The sequence below is a fragment of the Pseudophryne corroboree genome, chromosome 2 (genome assembly GCF_028390025.1).
Source record: "Pseudophryne corroboree isolate aPseCor3 chromosome 2, aPseCor3.hap2, whole genome shotgun sequence".
Lineage (NCBI taxonomy): Eukaryota > Metazoa > Chordata > Amphibia > Anura > Myobatrachidae > Pseudophryne > Pseudophryne corroboree.
In genome coordinates this window covers 816,549,687-816,566,571 of record NC_086445.1, presented here as the reverse complement: position 1 = coordinate 816,566,571, position 16,885 = coordinate 816,549,687, and the positions used below count along the sequence as shown (strand labels likewise).

Here is a 16,885-nt window from a genome sequence, read left to right as displayed (position 1 = left end):
ATTATCAGCTTTTTATCAGGGGCAACCCACGCTTCATTACACACGTCATTTAATTCTTCTGATTCAGGAAAAACTATAGGTAGTTTTTTCATACCCCACATAATACCCTGTTTAGTGGTACCTGTAGTATCAGCTAAATGTAACGCCTCCTTCATTGCCAAAATCATATAACGTGTGGCCCTACTGGAAAATACGGTTGAATCGTCACCGTCACCACTGGAGTCAGTGCCTGCGTCTGGGTCTGTGTCGACCGACTGAGGCAAAGGGCGTTTCACAGCCCCTGACGGTGTTTGAGTCGCCTGGACAGGCACTAATTGATTGTCCGGCCGCCTCATGTCGTCAAACGACTGCTTTAGCGTGTTGACACTATCCCGTAGTTCCATAAATAAAGGCATCCATTCTGGTGTCGACTCCCTAGGGGGTGACATCCTCATATTTGGCAATTGCTCCGCCTCCACACCAATATCGTCCTCATACATGTCGACACACACGTACCGACACACAGCAGACACACAGGGAATGCTCCTAACGAAGACAGGACCCACTAGCCCTTTGGGGAGACAGAGGGAGAGTTTGCCAGCACACACCAAAAGCGCTATATATATATCAGGGATAGCCTTATAATAAGTGCTCCCTTATAGCTGCTTTGTTATATCAAAATATCGCCATAAATTTGCCCCCCCCCTCTCTGTTTTACCCTGTTTCTGTAGTGCAGTGCAGGGGAGAGACTTGGGAGCCGTCCTGACCAGCGGAGCTGTGAGAGGAAATGGCGCCGTGTGCTGAGGAGATAGGCCCCGCCCCTTTTCTGGCGGGCTCGTCTCCCGCTATTTAGAAAAATCAGGCAGGGGTTAAATATCTCCATATAGCCTCTAGGGGCTATATGTGAGGTATTTTTAGCCTTTATAGGTATTCATTTGCCTCCCAGGGCGCCCCCCTCCCAGCGCCCTGCACCCTCAGTGACTGCCGTGTGAAGTGTGCTGAGAGGAAAATGGCGCACAGCTGCAGTGCTGTGCGCTACCTTTAGAAGACTGCAGGAGTCTTCAGCCGCCGATTCTGGACCTCTTCTGACTTCAGCATCTGCAAGGGGGCCGGCGGCGCGGCTCCGGTGACCATCCAGGCTGTACCTGTGATCGTCCCTCTGGAGCTTGATGTCCAGTAGCCAAGAAGCCAATCCATCCTGCACGCAGGTGAGTTGACTCCTTCTCCCCTCAGTCCCTCGCTGCAGTGATCCTGTTGCCAGCAGGAATCACTGTAAAATAAAAAACCTAGCTAAACTTTGTCTAAGCAGCTCTTTAGGAGAGCCACCTAGATTGCACCCTTCTCGGCCGGGCACAAAAATCTAACTGGAGTCTGGAGGAGGGTCATAGGGGGAGGAGCCAGTGCACACCACCTGATCTGAAAAAGCTTTACTTTTTGTGCCCTGTCTCCTGCGGAGCCGCTATTCCCCATGGTCCTTTCAGGAACCCCAGCATCCACTAGGACGATAGAGAAATACCCTTTAGAATGATTTGAGGACTGTGTTTGGGAACCACTGATCTATTGTACGTAAGTGATTTTGACTGTGGAATGAGTGTTGGCATTAGATAGAGTGATTTGAATATGCAAAAAACTGCTGATCTGGTATTTTCACACACAGTGGTCTAGAGTTTACTGAGAAATGAGTGCTAAACAAAAAGACACCTAGAGAGCAACAGTTCTGTGGAAGTAAATTACTTTTTAATGAGAAGAGTTAAAGGATAATAGCCAAGCTAATTCAAGCTTACAGGAAGGCAACAGTAATTTAAATAACCATCAGTGGGATGTAGAAGATGATATCTGAATGCAATATACATTGAGCCTTAATGTCGATGAGCTATAGAAAAAGAGGACTATATCAAGTTTCATTCCTGTGAATACAGTAAGAATAGGAAAATGAGAATAATGCCGGGTACACACTAGACGATGTGTGTACCCGGCAATATTGGCGGCTACAGGACCTGTCGGGGTGACGACATTGGCATGTGCATACACACAATCTATGAAACATTGCCACACAGCAGTGGCAAAAATGAAAAGTGATGCAAGATGGAATTGTCCTTGGACCCTCCCACCTACCCTTATGTATGATATTAAAAGGGACATGCACAGTTTAAGAAACCAAGCACTTCAGCGACAGGGACTGCCACTTTTGTGCTGAAGTGCTTGGTTTGTTTGCACCAAAAGTAAAACAAGCTACCAATGGGCTTAAGGCAGCTAAGATAACAGCTCTACAATGCTAAGATGCCAGCTCAGCTCACACTGCATAGAGTCAAAGGGCTTTTATACATAAATAAACAAACGGACTAAGTTACAGCATACAGAATATTTTAAATAATAGAACAATATATTTTAATATAAAAGGTAACCTTTTTTCTGCGCTATACCACTAGTCTCAAACCACTGAGAAATACCTTCTGTCAGATGAGGTATAAAGAATAGATTTGAAAAGGAAAAAGGTTCTAGTGGGAGTCAATACGCCTTTAGAATAACTATGTTTAAAAGTTTTTATTCATACACAAACAGACGACATTTACAACCTAAACATTCGTCTTTGGTACAAATTACTAAAAATTCAGTAAAATGATATAACAATCTTATATAAATACATGTTTCAGTTGATGTGAGGATTTTACAATCAGGTGGTCACAATCAGAATTTTGAAGAGATATATCTCCAACCAGAAATTTGTGGTGAAGGCTTTATGAATCCGAAATCGCGAAACCCAACGCGTTTCGTCCGTTAGGACTTCATCAGGGGTTAACAATCTAAATAGTTACGGAGGGAAATACATAAATCACTTAATCAATAAATAATTCTAAATCAATATAAAATTATCATAATGAATACTATGCTGAAATTGAATATAGATGGACATACATACCAGTTCTTACAATAGATTGGATTACCACTGGTTATGACCGGCTAGGGTTCTCAATGTTATATCCAATCACAAGTATGTTTTCAATTAATTTGGTATCTGAAATATTACCATTATAATAATAAAAAAAAACATTCTACCTATATTTATATATACAACATAAACCAAAAAACAAATGACAAATGAGAGGGAAGAGAGAATCAAAAGGTGTGGACCTTGTGACAGAATTCAACAGATTTGTCAAGTATATTAAATTTTCCTTAGTAATATATTAGATCTATAGTAAGTAATGTGAACCTACATATCAAACATAGGACCTATCACCCTTAACATTGCCTCTATTCAAATAGTAGGAATATAAATAGGGGGGTTGTAATGATAGCACCTAATCAAGGGTTCATAATAAAAAGTATATATAATTCTCCATAACCAAACATAAGTATATATAATATGATTCAGTGAGCAGTACATACCTAAATAGATTTCATCATAACAGAGAATGACATTTTAGGTTGAAGTTAGGTGATGTTATATTCCCTAAAAGGGATAAGGGCAAAACATTTCTTTACCACTCAAGTGTAGCATACAGATGTTATTTAGAAGAAATATTGTTGTGTCCGTCTTATAAACCACTATTATAACAAAGATGGTACCAACAATATTCTTTACAATTTGAGTTTAACAAACAATAAATACATTCTGCTCACTTATATATAGGAGACCATACTGATGTCGGTTTATTTGGACAGTTCTTTATCCTTCTAATTGATTTTAATTCTGTATGGGATTCCATTATATTAGGCTTATTATATACTAATTAATGAAAGACAATTCCTAATTAATCAATATCATATACATATAGAAAGCATTAACTATCATAGTGGAGCTGAATAGAAGCACAGTTGTAGACGACCCTTTCTACTGATATTACTGTGATTCATCTCTATCAAATAACTCATTAACCATCCGGAACTAGAACTTAAATATTGACATCATGTGGCACTTAATTTAATTAATCAAATTCTTACCTAATCTCATCAGGGATAATGAAACTCTACAGTCCACCTCGGCTTCAATAAGTATCACCAAAAGGGTTTTACTAAATTCCCAATCCTGAACAGTACTGTACCCTATAATTAAGGAATCAGTGATTTAGAATTAAGATTTAAAAATGGATTATATTAATAGCACAATTAAGTGGTTAATCCACATAGTAGGCTCCATTCATTGATTAGCAAGATCAAGGAGACTTTCATCACAATAATCAAAATGACCAAACAAATTTTAAACTTACTTCTTACTGGGACATGCACAACCTCACAGGATCACAACCACAAATGAGTAGCAGTGTGGGGCATCCTTTTATACCTCCCTGATTGTTACATCACTTCCTGTTAGCCTCAAAGGACAATTCTTTAGTTTAATAATAGATTTATATATCCTACATTACAATGATTTTACCTCATTCGTTTTTATGTATATTTTTATTTAAGAAACCTGCCACCTTTCCTAGAGAAGAAGAAAACGATTAGAGCGCTTTATGCGTTCCATTACCGGCGCCGCGTGCGTGTCATCGCACTTCCGTTTCCGGCGGAAGTGCGTCAACTTGCGTGTCACGGCATCCAAATGCGTGTCACGGCCCCGCACTTCCGGTTCCGGCGGAAGTGCGTCAGCAAATGCTTCTTGCCGTGAAACACTTCATTCTGGGATCTAACACTAATGTGTATTATAATTATAATTAATCGCTATTACACCTTTTGGTTTTAAAAATAAATTAAATTAAGTGCTAACCACTCCAATTTTTCAATTAATCAATTAGACCAAAATTAGTGATAATATAGGTGATTTTTAATGTAATGGATTGATTTAATGCTATAGAAAAATCTCATAACATTATTATTATCTGAAAGTGAAAACTTATAGTGAATGACATATATTCATAGTGTTTTACTAATATGTATCACTTAATATTATTATTATTTAATAATTTAAAAGGAAAAGACTCATATTTTTATTTTTATTACAGGTGACTATATTCAGTGTCATAATAATTTATATATAATTTTATAGTTTTGTTTTGTGGTATTTTTTAAAATAGAACTTACCTCAACAAACTTCATCTTAAAGCTCCAACAATTAACTAACCCAGTATGAGGCATAAATTGTGCCGTCTGTTTGGTTAATTCAACAGTAATCAATAGATGTCATTAGGAACCCATAAATAATATTTTAGCCCACAAGATCATGTAATGCGAACCGACATCAACAACGGACGAAACGCGTTGGGTTTCGCGATTTCGGATTCATAAAGCCTTCACCACAAATTTCTGGTTGGAGATATATCTCTTCAAAATTCTGATTGTGACCACCTGATTGTAAAATCCTCACATCAACTGAAACATGTGTTTATATAAGATTGTTATATCATTTTACTGAATTTTTAGTAATTTGTACCAAAGACGAATGTTTAGGTTGTAAATGTCGTCAGTTTGTGTATGAATAAAAACTTTTAAACATAGTTATTCTAAAGGCGTATTGGCTCACACTAGAACCTTTTTCCTTTTCAATAGAACAATATATGTATGTTTTGTTTTTTATTTTGCAGCCCAGCGCACATGGTGGAGATTTAAAGGGCTTTAATATGTACGTTAAACAACACACTGGGGTACAGCGCACAGAACAGTATAAACCATAGGACAATATTTTGTTTTATTTTTTAAATTCACAGCTCAGCTAACAGTGCAAGGAGTCAGAAGGCTTTTATATATATGTGAACACATGCACTGGGGTACAGCTCTCAAAACAACCCAAACAATAAAACAATATAAATATAAATATATATATATATATATATATGGTTTTCAATTTGCAGTTAAGCTCACACTGCAAGGATTCAAAGGGCTTTCATATTTATGTGAACAAACGCACTGGAGTAAAGCGCAAAACTACAAAAATTACAACAATATTTTTCTTTCAATTCACATCTCAGCTCACACTGCAGGGATTTAAAGGGTTTTTTTATGTGTACAAATGCGCAGGTTACACAAACTTTAAAAAACAAATATTTATTACTTATTTATTTTTTACTTTTTATTAACTTTTTTAAAACTGCTTTTTGCAACTGACACTGCATAGTCACACTGTTTATATGTGTATGCAGTGGAGTATGGCCTGTGGAGTCAGTGCAGCACCACTGTGTGACAGAGCAATTAGACTAAGGACACAGCACAGCCACTGGTGGATGGACACAGCAAGCCACTTGATGGACACATCACAGCAATTTGATGAACACAGCACAGCCACTTGTGCATGGACACAGCACAGCCACCCACTTGATGTACACATCACAGCCACTTGTGGATGGACACAGCAGAGCACAGCACACCGCAGCATGACTAGAGTCACATGGCACTCCAATCACTGTGGGAGGGCCTTATATACAGGTGAAGATGAGAGACATGAGACCGAACAATGCAGAAGAGCTGAAGGATGCTATTGAAGCATCTTGGTCTTCCATAACACCTCAGCAGTGCCACAGGCTGATAGAATCCATGCCACGCCACATTGAGGCAGTAATTCATGCAAAAGGGCCCAAATCAAGTACTGAGTACATATGAATGATTATACTTTTCAGAGGGCCGACATTTTTGTATTTAAAATCCTTTTTTTTTATTGATTTTATATAATATTCTAATTTTCTGAGATTTGGGATTTGGGGTTAACTGAAACTGTAAGCCACAATCATCAAAATTATAACAAATAAAAGCTTGAAATATCTCACTTTGCATGTAATGAGTCAATATAATATATTAGTTTCACCTTTTAAGTTGATTTACTGAAATAAATGAACTTTTGCACGATATTCTAATTTTCTGAGTTTCACCTGTAAATCCAAAACCTGAGAGAATCTGACACTGGGATGATGAAATTTTGCCTCAATTTAGAATACGAACCTGGTGGGAAAACCCGAGTCAGGGGTTGAATTAACTCGGAAACTGGAAGTTCAGGGGGCTTGGATTTCCTAAAATCCAAACCACACATCTCTAATGCTAATTACATAATGGGCTGGCAACAATCACACAAAAAGCAAACATTTGGAAACCCCACTCCATATATACTGCGTTTGACCCAGTGATGCAAGTAGAAATATTTTCTTAGTGGTACTGATTGCTGAAAAATGGGCATGGTCATGTGTTTTGTGGGGGGCATGGTCCCATGCTGCAAGTGGGAGTGGCTACATGAAACTAGCAGGAAGGCCACATGACCAGTGTCGGACTTGCTGAATGCAGTTATAGGGGCCCATACTTAAGGGTGTGGCCAGCCTCCACAGAGGCTTGAAATATACAATAGTCTAGTGCAGTGTAATGCAACATATCTACCATGTATAATACAAGTGCACAGTCTGGAACCTGATCCCTAGAGGAAGGAGTGGGCCCTCAGGCAGTGGGGCCTACCGGTGCTTTCCCTTGTACACCTGTGGGCCAGTCCGACCCTGCACATGACAGCCCCTTTTTGGGGGGGAATCTGGAGGCAAGGCTAAAAATATATAGTAATGCCTCGATTATAATAGAAATATATAGTGATACCTCCAGTATAATAGAAATATATAGTAATGCCCCCAATTTAATACAGGTTGAGTATCCCATATCCAAATATTCCGAAATACGGAATATTCCAAAATACGGACTTTTTTGAGTGAGAGTAAGATAGTGAAACCTTTGTTTTTTGATGGCTCAATGTACACAAACTTTGTTTAATACACAAAGTTATTAAAAATATTGTATTAAATGACCTTTAGGCTGTGTGTATAAGGTGTATATGAAACATAAATGAATTGTGTGAATGTACACACACTTTGTTTAATGCACAAAGTTATAAAAAATATTGGCTAAAATGACCTTCAGGCTGTGTGTATAAGGTGTATATGTAACATAAATGCATTCTGTGCTTAGATTTAGGTCCCATCACAATGATATCTCATTATGGTATGCAATTATTCCAAAATACGGAAACATCCGATATCCAAAATACCTCTGGTCCCAAGCATTTTGGATAAGAGATACTCAACCTGTAACAATATATAGTAATGCCTCCTTTATAACAGGAAAATCCAGCCACTGTCGCACTCCCAGTAACCCTGACAAAGTGGGAGGAGCCGTCATGCTGTTGGTCTTGTTGCTTTGTGGCACATTATAATTGTGGTAATGGAAAAGTGTGTGGCAGTTGGTACTGCATACCCGCTGCCAAATTCTTAAGGGTGCTCCGTACCCGAGCGTATCCGCATACTTGCACCGCTGGTTTGACCTGAACTAGGTTACAAAAGTTACATGGAAGTGCAGCTATACTAATATATAACTTAGAACACATGAGTGCTATGAATACAGAATGGTTCAGTCTGTAAGGCACTAGAAAATGTGTGTCTGCAATCACAGCTGTAGAACAGGTAACAGTCAATGGTATGATGGTAGAAATTAGCAGGTAGTATAGAAAACTGCATGCAGGAGGCTAGAATAGCAGACTTGAGGGGGTCAATCCGACCCGATCGCAGCGTGCTTTCATTCGCACAGCTGCGACCGGGTCACTACTGCGCACGTGCGGAGGCTGTAATGAGCATGCACGGCCGTCGCTGGGCAACGGCGCTGACTACGAAGAAAACGGTTGCAGCAGCGACCGCAAGAAGATTGACTGCAGGAAGGCGTTCCGAGGCGGCAACTCTCCGTTTGGAGCCGTTTTCGTGGGGGTGGTAAGGAAAATGCAAGCGAGTCCAGGTGAACGGAGGGCAGATGTCTGACGTCAAAGCCGTGTCCATCATTGCTGGATCCATCGCACAGGGTAAGTATGTCCAGGGCTGGTCTTGTTTTGCAGGAAACTTTTTTTAGCATAGCAGGGCTGCACAAGCGTTCGCAGCCCTGCTATGCTAAAATACACTCCCCCATAGGCGGAGATTAGTTGATCGCACCAGCAGCAAAATGTTGCTTGGTGCGATCAACTCGGAATGAGGGCCGTAGTTGGAGCACAGGTAGTACTACAGGTAGCAGACAGCACACTGATGTAAGATAAGCTCTGATTACAACAGGGAAAACCTGAGATGACTGGCCAGAGAACAAAGGTAAGCCATTATTTCGGCAGTGCTGGGTGAGGAAGAGGGTCTAAAGACTCTATTGTATATGGAAAAGTGTTGACTAGCTGCTGGTGATGTAATGGTGTGAAGAATATTTTCTTTGCATACATTAGACCAAGAGCCTGATTAACACCCTGTGGGGCCCTAGGCAACATTCTGGTTTGGAACACCTTATCTCTTGTCAGTTTATCAAAAAATAAAAAACAAATAACAGTAATCTATGCCATCAGTAACAAATAATCTAAAACATAAAAGCAGTTAAGGGTTATCTGAGCTCCCAGTGCTTACTAATAGAAGATTGTGCTCTGAGTACACTCACCGCTCAAATGAGCACTGTTCGAATGTCAAATCCTTCCTCAGCATTGCAGGATGGCGCCAGGCTGAAGAGACACCATTCCTGCTCTGCTGCAGCGGCCTCATGCTACAACATGCAATAAAGTTACAGATTTGAGAGGCAGATCAGGTGCAGCAGTAGAGCCATACCATAAGCTCATTGGCTGATTCAGGGGGGATGGGTGAACAGGGCAATCAGCCCCATGTACACACAGCCTGAGCCACTGATGAACTTATCAGGGCTGGAGCTAGTGGGGGCTTGCAGTTGGGGGCCTGAGCATTGCCCAGCATGCTTTCCTCAGCCAGCCCTGCTAGCCAAATTGCAGGGCACCCACTGTGATGCATGATTTGCTAGTAGCGCACTCGGCTCTTGCTGCCCCCAGATCCCCTTATATCTTTTTCCCCATGTCCCCCTATATGGGATATTGATGGTAATATGACATCATTTTTGATGATGCTGCAATTTTTCCCATGCTCAAACCATCGTATTATAGGCGGGGTTACTGTAGTCAATGATATTCAAATGCAAATCTGGTCTCTGTGATCCGCTTCTGGGTCCCTACTATTTACGACATTTGTAATATTTGGTATAGTACTGACACATTTTGGTTTAATATAATTAGACGCTTCTGGGTCCCTACTATTTACGACATTTGTAATATTTGGTATAGTACTGACACATTTTGGTTTAATATAATTAGATAATTTTTAAATGTGTTTATGTGCCATGAATGTCTTGCTTCTTTTGGCATTCACAGGCCCATTATATTGCTTACAAATCTTGTATTGCTCAGGTACGCATCACAGATGCTGCATTTCATGTTGTGGAGCGCAGACTATGGCACGTGTACTATAACTTCTCTTGGTGGAGAGTGGTTTCGCTGCACATGTGTGGGCCTTAGTTTCATGGCATGGAGTGATAGCAGATGTGCATGTGCTAGCTTGTACTCCACATGATGGAACCCAAAAACATGGAGCACCAATGAGAGCACGAGCTCTGTATTGTGACCACATACTTTATTAATGTTTGTTTAATTATATGACCATTTTTGATGTGGTCACACTCATGGTGGGTAGTGATGACTCATTAGTGTGTTTGAAGTATTTGACCCATTTATAATGAGAACAAGATGTTAGAAGCTTTTGATCTACACGGCCACTGGTATCATACGTTTTGTGCCAATCTTGATTCTGCCTTTGGTGCCAATTGTGATTATTTTTGCAGTGGTATTTAAACATTTGCACAACGACCCAGTGGGGTACTGGGGGGGTCAGGATGGCATGTGCACCAGGTGCAGGATTTAAAGGGGTGCCAAGAATGCTGGCCATCTTTAGCTAATATCCGGTTCGATGATTATAAACAGGCTCCATCCCTGCACTGCTGGACAAATCAGCAGGGCGCAGGCATAGTAGGTCCGGGATCACTTGGCACAATAAAGTTTTTTTTATTTTCCCAATAATCGCATTGAAGAACAGTGTGTGAGGAGCCTGCCACCGGTGCTGCCTTAAGGTGGAGCAAGGAGAACATCCAGGTAAGTGATAGTGGTGGGGAAGGGTAACAGTAACACAGGCTAATGCTGCATATATATAGGGAGGAGAGACACAGGTTACTGCAGTGATACGGAAAGGGGGGCACAGACTGCTGTAGAGACACCAGGGGGGATGGGGAACAGACTGCTGCAGAGACACCTGGGGTAGGGGTGTTGGTCATATTAAATTAATGCCTTGCCCCATGTGACAGAAATCCTAATCCTTCTAAAGTGATGGCAGTCCTGATGTATCACTGTTGCAGGTATGTCTACTGATGATTAGGTCTTAGCAAAGGTTTGAATACAAACCAAAAACACTGACTCATTGTACTTGATTTTTTATGGTTGAATAAAAAGACATAAACTGTTATTTAGCATACTGAGTGCCCTTACTTTTCACCGAAAAGTGAATGACTATGGATATATTTGTACTTTTGAAGAACACCCCAGCATATACTGTATATGCAGGGCCGAATTAAGCCTTGGGGGTGCCCGGGGCACTTAGACTAGTGATGTGCACCGGACATTTTTCGGGTTTTGTGTTTTGGTTTTGGATTCGGTTCCGCGGCCGTGTTTTGGATTCGGACGCGTTTTGGCAAAACCTCACCTAAAAATTTTTGTCGGATTCGGGTGTCTTTTGGATTCGGGTGTTTTTTTCAAAAAACCCTAAAAAACAGCTTAAATCATAGAATTTGGGGGTCATTTTGATCCCATAGTATTATTAACCTCAATTACCATAATTTCCACTCATTTCCAGTCTATTCTGAACACCTCACACCTCACAATATTATTTTTAGTCCTACAATTTGCACCGAGGTCGCTGGATGGCTAAGCTAAGCGACACAAGTGGCCGACACAAACACCTGGCCCATCTAGGAGTGGCACTGCAGTGTCAATCAAGACAGGATGGCACTTCAAAAAAATTGTCCCCAAACAGCATATGATGCAAAGAAAAAAAGAGGCGCACCAAGGTGGCTGTGTGACTAAGCTAAGCGACACAAGTGGCCGACACAAACACCTGGCCCATCTAGGAGTGGCACTGCAGTGTCAATCAAGACAGGATGGCACTTCAAAAAAATTGTCCCCAAACAGCACATGATGAAAAGAAAAAAAGAGGCGCACCAAGGTGGCTGTTTGACTAAGCTAAGCGACACAAGTGGCCGACACAAACACCTGGCCCATCTAGGAGTGGCACTGCAGTGTCAATCAAGACAGGATGGCACTTCAAAAAAATTGTCCCCAAACAGCACATGATGCAAAGAAAAAAAGAGGCGCACCAAGGTGGCTGTTTGACTAAGCTAAGCGACACAAGTGGCCGACACAAACACCTGGCCCATCTAGGAGTGGCACTGCAGTGTCAATCAAGACAGGATGGCACTTCCAAAAAATTGTCCCCAAACAGCACATGATGCAAAGAAAAAAAGAGGTGCACCAAGGTCGCTGTGTGACTAAGCTAAGCGACACAAGTGGCCGACACAAACACCTGGCCCATCTAGGAGTGGCACTGCAGTGTCAGGCAGGATGGCACTTCCAAAAAATTGGCCCCAAACAGCACATGATGCAAAGAAAAAAAGAGGCGCACCAAGGTCGCTGTGTGACTAAGCTAAGCGACACAAGTGGCCGACACAAACACCTGGCCCATCTAGGAGTGGCACTGCAGTGTCAGGCAGGATGGCACTTCCAAAAAATTGTCCCCAAACAGCACATGATGCAAAGAAAAAAAGAGGCGCACCAAGGTCGCTGTGTGACTAAGCTAAGCGACACAAGTGGCCGACACAAACACCTGGCCCATCTAGGAGTGGCACTGCAGTGTCAATCAAGACAGGATGGCACTTCCAAAAAATTGTCCCCAAACAGCACATGATGCAAAGAAAAAAAGAGGCGCACCAAGGTGGCTGTGGGACTAAGCTAAGCGACACAAGTGGCCGACACAAACACCTGGCCCATCTAGGAGTGGCACTGCAGTGTCAGGCAGGATGGCACTTCCAAAAAATTGTCCCCAAACAGCACATGATGCAAAGAAAAAAAGAGGCGCACCAAGGTCGCTGTGTGACTAAGCTAAGCGACACAAGTGGCCGACACAAACACCTGGCCCATCTAGGAGTGGCACTGCAGTGTCAATCAAGACAGGATGGCACTTCAAAAAAATTGTCCCCAAACAGCACATGATGCAAAGAAAAAAAGAGGCGCACCAAGGTGGCTGTTTGACTAAGCTAAGCGATACAAGTGGCCGACACAAACACCTGGCCCATCTAGGAGTGGCACTGCAGTGTCAATCAAGACAGGATGGCACTTCCAAAAAATTGTCCCCAAACAGCACATGATGCAAAGAAAAAAAGAGGCGCACCAAGGTGGCTGTTTGACTAAGCTAAGCGACACAAGTGGCTGACACAAACACCTGGCCCATCTAGGAGTGGCACTGCAGTGTCAATCAAGACAGGCTGGCACTTCCAAAAAATTGTCCCCAAACAGCACATGATGCAAAGAAAAAAAGAGGTGCACCAAGGTCGCTGTGTGACTAAGCTAAGCGACACAAGTGGCCGACACAAACACCTGGCCCATCTAGGAGTGGCACTGCAGTGTCAGGCAGGATGGCACTTCCAAAAAATTGTCCCCAAACAGCACATGATGCAAAGAAAAAAAGAGGCGCACCAAGGTCGCTGTGTGACTAAGCTAAGCGACACAAGTGGCCGACACAAACACCTGGCCCATCTAGGAGTGGCACTGCAGTGTCAGGCAGGATGGCACTTCAAAAAATTGTCCCCAAACAGCACATGATGCAAAGAAAAAAAGAGGCGCACCAAGGTCGCTGTGTGACTAAGCTAAGCGACACAAGTGGCCGACACAAACACCTGGCCCATCTAGGAGTGGCACTGCAGTGTCAATCAAGACAGGATGGCACTTCAAAAAAATTGTCCCCAAACAGCACATGATGCAAAGAAAAAAAGAGGCGCACCAAGGTGGCTGTGTGACTAAGCTAAGCGACACAAGTGGCCGACACAAACACCTGGCCCATCAAGGAGTGGCACTGCAGTGTCAGGCAGGATGGCACTTCCAAAAAATTGTCCCCAAACAGCACATGATGCAAAGAAAAAAAGAGGCGCACCAAGGTCGCTGTGTGACTAAGCTAAGCGACACAAGTGGCCGACACAAACACCTGGCCCATCTAGGAGTGGCACTGCAGTGTCAATCAAGACAGGATGGCACTTCAAAAAAATTGTCCCCAAACAGCACATGATGCAAAGAAAAAAAGAGGCGCACCAAGGTGGCTGTGTGACTAAGCTAAGCGACACAAGTGGCCGACACAAACACCTGGCCCATCTAGGAGTGGCACTGCAGTATCAATCAAGACAGGATGGCACTTCAAAAAAATTGTCCCCAAACAGCACATGATGCAAAGAAAAAAAGAGGCGCACCAAGGTCGCTGGATGGCTAAGCTAAGCGACACAAATGGCCGACACAAACACCTGGCCCATCTAGGAGTGGCACTGCAGTGTCAGGCAGGATGGCACTTCCAAAAAATTGTCCCCAAACAGCACATGATGCAAAGAAAAATGAAAGAAAAAAGAGGTGCAAGATGGAATTGTCCTTGGGCCCTCCCACCCACCCTTATGTTGTATAAACAGGACATGCACACTTTAACGAACCCATCATTTCAGCGACAGGGTCTGCCACACGACTGTGACTGAAATGACTGGTTGGTTTAGGCCCCCACCAAAAAAGAAGCAATCAATCTCTCCTTGCACAAACTGGCTCTACAGAGGCAAGATGTCCACCTCATCATCATCCTCCGATTCCTCACCCCTTTCACTGTGTACATCACAGATTATTAATTCGTCCCCACTGGAATCCACCATCTCAGGTCCCCGTGTACTTTCTGGAGGCAATTGCTGCTGGTGAATGTCTCCACGGAGGAATTGATTATAATTAATTTTGATGAACATCATCATCTCCACATTTTCTGGAAGTAACCTCGTACGCCGATTGCTGACAAGGTGAGCGGCAGCACTAAACACTCTTTCGGAGTACACACTGGAGGGAGGGCAACTTAGGTAGAATAAAGCCAGTTTGTGCAAGGGCCTCCAAATTGCCTCTTTTTCCTGCCAGTATACGTACGGACTGTCTGACGTGCCTACTTGGATGCGGTCACTCATATAATCCTCCACCATTCTTTCCATGGTGAGAGAATCATATGCAGTGACAGTAGACGACATGTCAGTAATCGTTGGCAGGTCCTTCAGTCCGGACCAGATGTCAGCACTCGCTCCAGACTGCCCTGCATCACCGCCAGCGGGTGGGCTCGGAATTCTTAGCCTTTTCCTCGCACCCCCAGTTGCGGGAGAATGTGAAGGAGGAGATGTTGACGGGTCACGTTCCGCTTGACTTGACAATTTTCTCACCAGCAGGTCTTTGAACCTCTGCAGACTTGTGTCTGCCGGAAAGAGAGATACAACGTAGGTTTTAAATCTAGGATCGAGCACGGTGGCCAAAATGTAGTGCTCTGATTTCAACAGATTGACCACCCGTGAATCCTGGTTAAGCGAATTAAGGGCTCCATCCACAAGTCCCACATGCCTAGCGGAATCGCTCTGTTTTAGCTCCTCCTTCAATGTCTCCAGCTTCTTCTGCAAAAGCCTGATGAGGGGAATGACCTGACTCAGGCTGGCAGTGTCTGAACTGACTTCACGTGTGGCAAGTTCAAAGGGTTGCAGAACCTTGCACAACGTTGAAATCATTCTCCACTGCGCTTGAGTCAGGTGCATTCCCCCTCCTTTGCCTATATTGTGGGCAGATGTATAGGCTTGAATGGCCTTTTGCTGCTCCTCCATCCTTTGAAGCATATAGTGGGTTGAATTCCACCTCGTTACCACCTCTTGCTTCAGATGAAGGCAGGGCAGGTTCAGGAATGTTTGGTGGTGCTCCAGTCTTCTGTACGCGGTGCCTGAATGCCGAAAGTGGCCCGCATCTCTTGCACGCCCCTGTCGTTTTTTAAATAATTCTGCACCACCAAATTCAATGTATGTGCAAAACATGGGACGTGCTGGAATTTGCCCAGATGTAATGCATGCACAATATTGCTGGCGTTGTCCGATGTCACAAATCCCCAGGAGAGTCCAATTGGGGTAAGCCATTCTGCGATGATCTTCCTCAGTTCCCGTAAGAGGTTGTCAGCTGTGTGTCTCTTATGGAAAGCGGTGATACAAAGCGTAGCCTGCCTAGGAACGACTTGGCGTTTGCGAGATGCTGCTACTGGTGCCGCCGCTGCTGTTCTTGCTGCGGGAGGCAATACATCTACCCAGTGGGCTGTCACAGTCATATAGTCCTGAGTCTGCCCTGCTCCACTTGTCCACATGTCCGTGGTTAAGTGGACATTGGGTACAACTGCATTTTTTAGGACACTGGTGAGTCTTTTTCTGAGGTCTGTGTACATTTTCGGTATCGCCTGCCTAGAGAAATGGAACCTAGATGGTATTTGGTACCGGGGACACAGTACCTCAATCAAGTCTATAGTTGCCTCTGAATTAACGATGGATACCGGAACCACGTTTCTCACCGCCCAGGCTGCCAAGGCCTGAGTTATCTGCTTTGCAGCAGGATGACTGCTGTGATATTTCATCTTCCTCGCAAAGGACTGTTGGACAGTCAATTGCTTACTGGAAGTAGTACAAGTGGTCTTCCGACTTCCCCTCTGGGATGACGATCGACTCCCAGCAGCAACAACAGCAGCGCCAGCAGCAGTAGGCGTTACACTCAAGGATGCATCGGTGGAATCCCAGGCAGGAGAGGACTCGTCAGACTTGACAGTGACATGGCCTGCAGGACTCTAGGCTTTCCTGGGTAAGGAGGAAATTGACACTGAGGGAGTTGGTGGTGTGGTTTGCAGGAGCTTGGTTACAAGAGGAAGGGATTTAGTGGTCAGTGGACTGCTTCCGCTGTCACCCAAAGTTTTTGAACTTGTCACTGACTTATGATGAATGCGCTGCAGGTGACGTATAAGGGAGGATG

General features: G+C 43.3%; 1 protein-coding gene across 5 annotated transcripts in view; it reads right to left on the bottom strand.

Annotated features, from left to right (window-relative positions):
- Positions 1-16,885, bottom strand: part of LOC135049800 (acetylserotonin O-methyltransferase-like) — a 448,700-nt gene that overhangs the window by 282,024 nt on the left and 149,791 nt on the right. For 2 of the 5 annotated variants that reach the window (XM_063955675.1, XM_063955676.1), the window contains exon 7: positions 3,925-4,026. The exons of the other annotated variants lie outside the window; for them this stretch is intronic. In XM_063955675.1, the coding sequence (XP_063811745.1) occupies positions 3,925-4,026 (102 nt within the window). The remainder of the gene's footprint in view (positions 1-3,924; positions 4,027-16,885) is intronic. 5 annotated transcript variants of the gene reach the window in all.